This window comes from Ranitomeya variabilis, chromosome 2 (genome assembly GCF_051348905.1).
Source record: "Ranitomeya variabilis isolate aRanVar5 chromosome 2, aRanVar5.hap1, whole genome shotgun sequence".
Taxonomy (NCBI): Eukaryota; Metazoa; Chordata; class Amphibia; order Anura; family Dendrobatidae; genus Ranitomeya; species Ranitomeya variabilis.
In genome coordinates, this window is record NC_135233.1 from 1,000,840,959 (window position 1) to 1,000,848,375 (window position 7,417).

Below are 7,417 nucleotides of genomic sequence, written 5' to 3' on the forward strand. Positions count from 1 at the left end.
AAATAGACAGACAATAATAATGTTAAGTGTTTTGGTGGAATCTTTTTAAAATGTAAGAAAAGAAAATGCTAAAATTGCACTCACAAACCAGAGGTATTAATCAAAATGTTTTTTGTGTTCACTCATGATGCAGCCGCCAAATCTTAGTAATCTACAAATCATAGTAAACAACACTAAACTTTTTTTGACTGAAGTACTGGGAAACTTAAATCCAGAGCACAGACTCTGGACCTCCGTGATGTACAGAACTTTCAGACTTGGTGTTTGGCTCACCATGAAAAAGAAGAAATACCCTGGCACTTGAACATTATATTAAAATTAAATTACAAAATATCTGACTAATAACTGAGCGTCCATCTATTATCTTGGCACAGATACCATTCTACTGCTCAAGCACATGTCATCTTTCTGTCCCAAGGACAGGGGAACATCTGGAGGCATGATTTTGTTCCAGACAGAATCGGGTTTCTACAGACTGGTTGTACAAAATATGGCTGGGCTCACATCTGCGCTCTTATTTCCGGTTTTCTGTTCCTTCATTCATCCATTACATGACTAACACTATAGATGCCTGACAAACCACACAGACTATAATATATTATACAGTCATGGCCGGAAGTGTTGGCACCCGTGAAATTGTCCCAGAAAATTATTGCAATTACACATGGTTTGTTAGACATGTTTATTTTCTTTGTGTGTATCGGAACAACACACACAAAAAAAAAAAGCAAAATTGGACGGAATTTCACACAAAACAACAAAAAATGGGTTGGACAAAATTGTTGTCGCCTTTCCAAAATTGTGGGTAAACAACTTTGTTTCATGCATGTGATGCTTGCTCAAACTCACCTGTGGCAAGTAACAGGTGTGGGCAATATTAAAATCAAACTTGAAACCAGATAAAAAAGGGAAGAAGTTGACTCAGTCTTAGCATTGTGTGTGTGTGCCACACCAAGCATGGAGAACAGAAAGAGGAGAAGAGAACGAAGCACCAAAATTTATGAAAAATATCAACAACCTCAAGGTTACAAGTCCATCTCCAAAGATCTTGATGTTCTTTTGTCCACGCTGCGCAACATAATCAAGACGTTTACAACTCCTAGCACTGTAGCTAATCTCCCTGGACGTGGATGGCTGAGAAAAGTGGATGGCAGAGAAAAGCTGATGAAAGGTTGCAACACAGGATAGTCAGGATGGTGGATAAGCAGCCTCAATCAAGTTCCAAAGAAATTCAAGCCGTCCTGCAGGCTCAGGGTGAATCAGTGTCAGCGCAAACTATCTGTCGACATTTAAACATTTGAATGAAATGAAATGCTATGGCAAAAGACACAGAAGGATCCCAGTGCTGACAAAGACATAAAAAGCTAGACTGTAGTTTGCCAAAATGTATGTGAGTAAGCCAAAATCCTTCTGGGAAAGCATCTTGTGGACAGATGAGAACAAGACAGAGCTTTTTGACCTACAAAGAAAAGAACATAGTGCCTACAGTAAAATATGGCGGAGGTTCAAAGATGTTTTGGGGTTGTTTTACTGCCTCTGGCACTGTGTGCCTTGACTGCTTGCAAAGCATCATGAAAACAGAAGATTACCAAATAATTTTTGGTTGCAATGTAGAGCCCATTGCCAGAATGCTGGGTTTGCGGTTTGCATCCTAGGTCATGGGTTTTCCAGCAGGAAAATAACCCTAAACATACTTTGAGCACCCAGAAATGGATGGAAAAGGGCTGGAGAGTTATCTAAAATCACATTGAACACCTGTGGAGAGATCTGAAAATTGTTGGGAGAAGATGCCTTCACATATGAGACCGTGAGCAGTTTGTAAAAGAAGAGTGGTCCAAAATTCCAGAGGAGAGATGCAAGAACCTTGTTGATGGCTATAGGGAGATTGATTGCAGTTACCGTATTTATTCCAAAGGATCTGCAATCAAATATTAAGTTGTGGGTGCCAATAATTTTGTCCAGCCCATTTTTGTGGTTTTTTGTGAAATTAAGTCCAATTTGCCTTTTCTTCCTCTGTTTTTTTGTGCTGTTCCAATATACACACACAAAGGATATAAACGTGTATAATAAAATATGTAATTATAATAATTTTCTGGGAGAAATACTGGAGTCCATCCAGTTTACCGATCATTATGTCGATCATTTTACTAGAAATGAAAACCGCGTTCTTTACTATTTTTTTTCCGCTTTTTTAATGTCATCTGCAAAAGGAGGCTCCTGATGGACATAAAGCTATTGAAGTGCTCCTTCCAAACCTCGTGTAATGGTACGTTCACATGGAGCTTTTCACATCTGTATTTTGGGACAAATTATATGCCAACATCTGACAATCTTTTACATTTTCACCAATTTTCCCAGGCTCTAGTTTACATTTTCAGTTGTCTCGGAGTTGGTGGGTGGAGAAGAGCTGCTATGATGTCTCCCCATACACAGTACAAGGAGAGATTGTGTCTGTCATATGAGCATTTGTAACGGATTGTAGGACAGTCATTCACTGATAGAAGTTTTCCATTATTCAAACACCCCCTTCCCATTTGCTATATCCCCTCATACAAAATAAGAACACCCTGTACTCACCTTCGGTGCAGGCGCTGTTCCAGCAATGTTGGTATCTGGTCTCCCGGGGCTAGCGTAACATTGTTATGTCACGTTAGCCCTGCAGCCGATCAACGGACGCTTCCCTCTCAGTTCTTCTAGCTGTCAATTTCATCCGAAGAGGCTGCAGGGCTCCCGTGGCATAACAACGTCACAGGAGCCCCAGGGCTGTCATTGCTAGAACCTGGCCAGCACTGGAGGAGAGTAAAGGCTGTTATTTCATATGGGGGAATACAGCAATTGAGAAGGAGTTGTCTGGGTAGTGGACAACCCCTTTAAGGTCCATTTACACTGCACGATTATCATTAATGAGTGTACTTAGGAAGGCTAACTTCACGATAATCAGAGCCTGGACCACTTGTGGCCAACATGGAGACACAAGATATTTCTGTCTTAGCCGTGAATGACCCTTTACGAATGAAAGCCATGATGCTAATGTGAACAGTCTAAGGCTCTGCTCACTCTGGTGTCACGGCTTTTGTTTTTGTAGGATATATGGACAGGGTTCAGATTTAGTTTTTTGTTTGCAGATAGATCACCACATGGTCATCAAAAAGCAGTGACAGGAAAAAGCTAATATACATGTGAACATCGCTGAATATTATTATAATATATGTAAATCAGCGCAATAGGGAATACATAGCCAATAAAGGCAAAGAGCTAAAAAGTTACTCCCAACTTAGCAAATTATCACCTATTCACAGAGAAGTGAACAGTTGCTGATCTGACTTCTGAGACCACCGCCAATGGGACTGCCCGAAAAAGCCATGCACTGTATGAGGCCATATCTGGCAGTCCCATGCCAATAAATCAAAACGAAGATTGTATGGTCCATTCCTCCATTCCAATTAGGAATTTCACAGCCTTGTTCATGGGATCGATATCTGAAAACCCGATGCTGTGGATAGGTAACTTTCAGCATGAGAAGAACCCTTTACATCATCTGTTTGATTTGTACTATTGCCTTGTTGAGGTTTCAGACTGAAGCTATAAGGTCGTTTTCTTGAAACCTTTTTAATTTTCTATAGGTTCTGAGTGACAGAATAATGTTCTAAATGTTTGCCTATTTAGATATTAATATAGTCTAAGGGAAGAAAGCAGTGCTGAGTAGGGAATAGAGCTGGAGTGACAGAGGCTTCAGATCTACCCATAGCTCTTCAGCATCATTTTTATATCCATTCAAACGCTGATTTCTCAGTAATGGAGGAACGGACTGGCCATGTAAAGGAATTGCTGGACTACAAGTGCATACAAATAGTTTTGGGGGGAGGATCTTGCTGACAGATTCCCTTATTATCCAAAGGATAACTTTCTGATCACTAAACATCCGACTGCCGCAGCCCCCATCGATCCCAAGAACAGGAGTGGAGGTCGATCATGTGCACTGCCTCTACATTCATTCTAAAAGGAGTACCGAAGATCAGCTGAGCACAGTGCTCCCATTAATGAATTAATTAAAGAATGGAGCAGCAGTGCGCATGATTGACCTCTGTTCCATTCAGATGGGGGCCACTTCAGTTGGACCCCCAGTGACCGAAAAGTTATTTGCTGTGGAAAACTTGAGAACACCCCTTTAAAGACCAGGGGGTCCTGAGCATCACTAGCTTTTCGGTAAGACTCACAATTTCACTTACCAAGTCCTGTTTCTAGAAATCTGCTAAATTCAATCTGACATATGTATGTAAATGTATCCGGACGTTCTCTTGGGGCCGGGGACAGGCGGGACGGTCAGGATGATGGGCCTCTCCCCAGCCTGAAACGCGCTAAGTACATGGCTATAGCTTCTCTTCAGTATTCGCCTGGAACGCAATCATCCTGCGGAACCAGCAGCACTGACATTCCAGCGGTGTAAAGCAATCAGCTCCTGGACGGGGTCTCATGCTCCAGATTTCAGGCCAAGCTGCTCGTAATGCTAGAAAAGCCGAATGCAAACACACATGTAACCTGCAGTAGACGCAGCGGGACCCCACAGCTCCTATACAGAGGGTCTACAAATCCACTGTGCTGCCCCCTGGTTCCTTCTGAGAAGGTCAGAATAATCCAACAAATTGGCGAAATCATTGCAGGGCGTGTATAGTAATGTAACATGGAGATGACTCCAGATGTCCCAGACGAGCAGCGAAGCCCCGCACAGCTCAGACAGCGGACCGCCAGAAAGCAGTTCACACGCTGGCAACAACACACGGCTCTAAACTTGCACAATCGCCCATCAACTCCCACCAAATGTTGTTTGCTGCAAAATATCAAAGTCCTGAACTCTCCCCACAGTCACTGACTCAAGAGGCCGGACCCCTAGGTTACCACAGCGGACCCCAGCTACGTGTATCCTGCAGAGAATGCAATTGGGGGATATATGTGTAGAGGAGACCACTGACCTAAGATGACGAGCCACCATTTACTGACATCCTGTCTGTTGTAAGATGCGCCAAACACACTGCTCGGCCAAGACCCCCCGAGGCAGGATGAAGGGTCCCGAGAACACGCAACTTCTGTATATTCAGATGCATGCACATATCGGCCATATAATGTGAATTATATTATTATACACCCAACAGTGAACCATCTCCATGCCCAGGACACAGACGTGCCCCCACACTCTGCAGGCCCAGCCGTCACCTCATCCATCCCTCCACCACAGAAACCAGGTCTCTATTCACAGTACCTTCCCTCAGTCTCTAGCACTGATAGCGCCCTTCTTCCAGCCGTCTGTGGCCAACACTTCTACTCTGTACTGTACCTTTAAGACCTGCACTTGCTTAGAGCTTCCTGCGTCCTACCTCCTACCATCACTGTACCCAGTGCCCTGCACTTCTATCACTATACCCTGCACTTCTAGCGCCCTCTTTACAGCCAGCCATATACCCAGCACTGTCAGTGCCCTCCATCCATCCAGCACCTCTCTTGCCTTCCATCGATCTGTGGCCAGCACTCCTTTCTTCTATCCATCTGCTAGTGTCCTATATCCGCCATACTATATGCCCAGAGCTTCTAGTGCCCTACTTCTATCCATCTCTATGCCCAGGAACCTGTGGTGCCCCCTACTACTAGTGCCCTCTTTTCATCGGTGTGCCCAGAGTCCCCGATGCCCTTCCTTCTCAAAAAATCACGGACTGACAACTTTTTTATGGGCACATTAGAAAACCATAATAAATCCTAGAGATTGTAAATGATCCAAGTCTACGGCCGTCCATCCTACAGGACATTATCCGCGGCACTCACCAAACTGGAAAATGTGATAAATATAATAAGAATCTGCACAAATCTCTGCAGCTTTAAAAAAAAAAATCATGGACACAACTAGCTTTTTCTGGACAGTGGAAAAAGGGCCAAAGGGATTTGTCCAGGCTGTCCAGGAATTTCTGTACGGTTGGCAACTCTACCCAGTATCCCAATGCCCTCCTTTCTTCTATCACTGTGCCCAGTATCCCTGGTGCCCTCCATTCATCCATCTATATGCCCTGTGCAACCCGTCCATCTGTGCCCAGTATCCTCGGTGCCCCCCAATCCTCTGTGCCCAGTGTCTTTGGTGCCCTCTGTCCTTCTCTGTGCACAGTATCCTCGGTGCCCCCCCATCCTCAATGCCCACTATCCTTGGTGCCCCTGTTCTTGGGTGCCTGCCATCTTCTGTGCCCGCCATCTTCTGTGCCCACCCATCCTCGGTGCCCATTATCCTCAGTGCCCCCCGTCCTCAGTGCCCTCGTTCTCAGTGCCTCTCCGTCCTTGGTGCCCACTATCCTCAGTTCCCATTATCCTCTGTGACCCCCATCCTGGCTACCCATTGTCCTTAGTGCCCCCATCCTCCGTGCCCAGTATCCTCAGTGCCCTCCGTACTATGTGCCCATTGTCCTCGGTGGCCCCGTGCCCATTGTCCTCTCTGCTCACTATCCTCGGTGCCCCCTGTCCTCAGTGCCCATTGTCCTCGGTGCCCACTATCCTCAGTGCCCCAGTCCTCCATGCCCAGTATCCTCGTTGCCCCCATCCTCTGTGCCCCCCCCCTTCTGTGTCCATTATCCTCGGTGCCCCCCGTCCTCGGCGCCCAGTATCCTCGGTGCCCCCTAATCCTCTGTGCCCATTGTCCTCGGTGCCCAGTTTCCTCGGTGCCCCCCAATCCTCTGTGCCCATTGTCCTCGGTGCCCCCCGTCCTCGGTGCCCCCCAATCCTCGGTGCCCCCCGTCCTCGGTGCCCCCCATCCTCGGAGCCCAGCAGTCGGAGCACATCCCTGGCTTCGCTGCCCCTTTGCTCTGCCCTGCAGTGATCACATTCCTGCACTCCCCATCACTCCTCCTCGGCACTGCCAGCTGCCCCTCTGCCCCGGCCCCTCACTGCCGCGCCGCACGGCCCCCTGTGCCGGACTCCCCCTCCTATCTCGGGGCTCACCTGCAGTCTCTCGCTCGCCGGCTGCCACATGTCCCCTCTTGTTCAGGCACAAGCTCCTCTGACCGTCTGTAACTGCGCACCCCAAGGCCGGAGCTCCCCACAGCCCCGCGCTCCGCCCGTTATCCCGATAGCTCCTCCCACAGCCACACACCGCTCCCCTAGCACACGCCCATCTCTCTATCAGCTCCATGGCCACGCCCACTCGTAGCTGCGCTATCACCCCGCCCACTTCTCTAGCTGTCACCTCCCCGCCTCAGCCTGTCCGCTTCATGACTGTCGCTGTCACCGGGAGGGCGGAGTTCTCCTCATCAGTCCCGCCCATTGAGCGATGGGTGTGGCTGTTATGAACATATTCCGCCTTCATTGCGAACCTTGGCAACGCAATTAACTAGTGCCGTGCCAGCAGAGCCGTCAGGACACCTACAGAGCTGCTCTGTCATCTACA

General features: G+C 47.2%; 1 protein-coding gene across 2 annotated transcripts in view; it reads right to left on the reverse strand.

The window, feature by feature from the left end:
* PID1 (phosphotyrosine interaction domain containing 1) overlaps nucleotides 1-7,130 on the reverse strand; it is a 65,944-nt gene extending 58,814 nt beyond the window's left edge. The window contains exon 1 of one of the 2 annotated variants that reach the window (XM_077291172.1): nucleotides 6,973-7,130. In XM_077291172.1, coding sequence (XP_077147287.1) covers nucleotides 6,973-7,002 — 30 coding nt within the window. In that variant the 5' untranslated portion in view covers nucleotides 7,003-7,130. Of the gene's footprint in view, nucleotides 1-4,229; nucleotides 4,505-6,972 lie in introns of those variants that run through there. The other variant, XM_077291173.1, reaches the window with a different exon arrangement.
* Nucleotides 7,131-7,417: the final 287 nt, after the last annotated feature.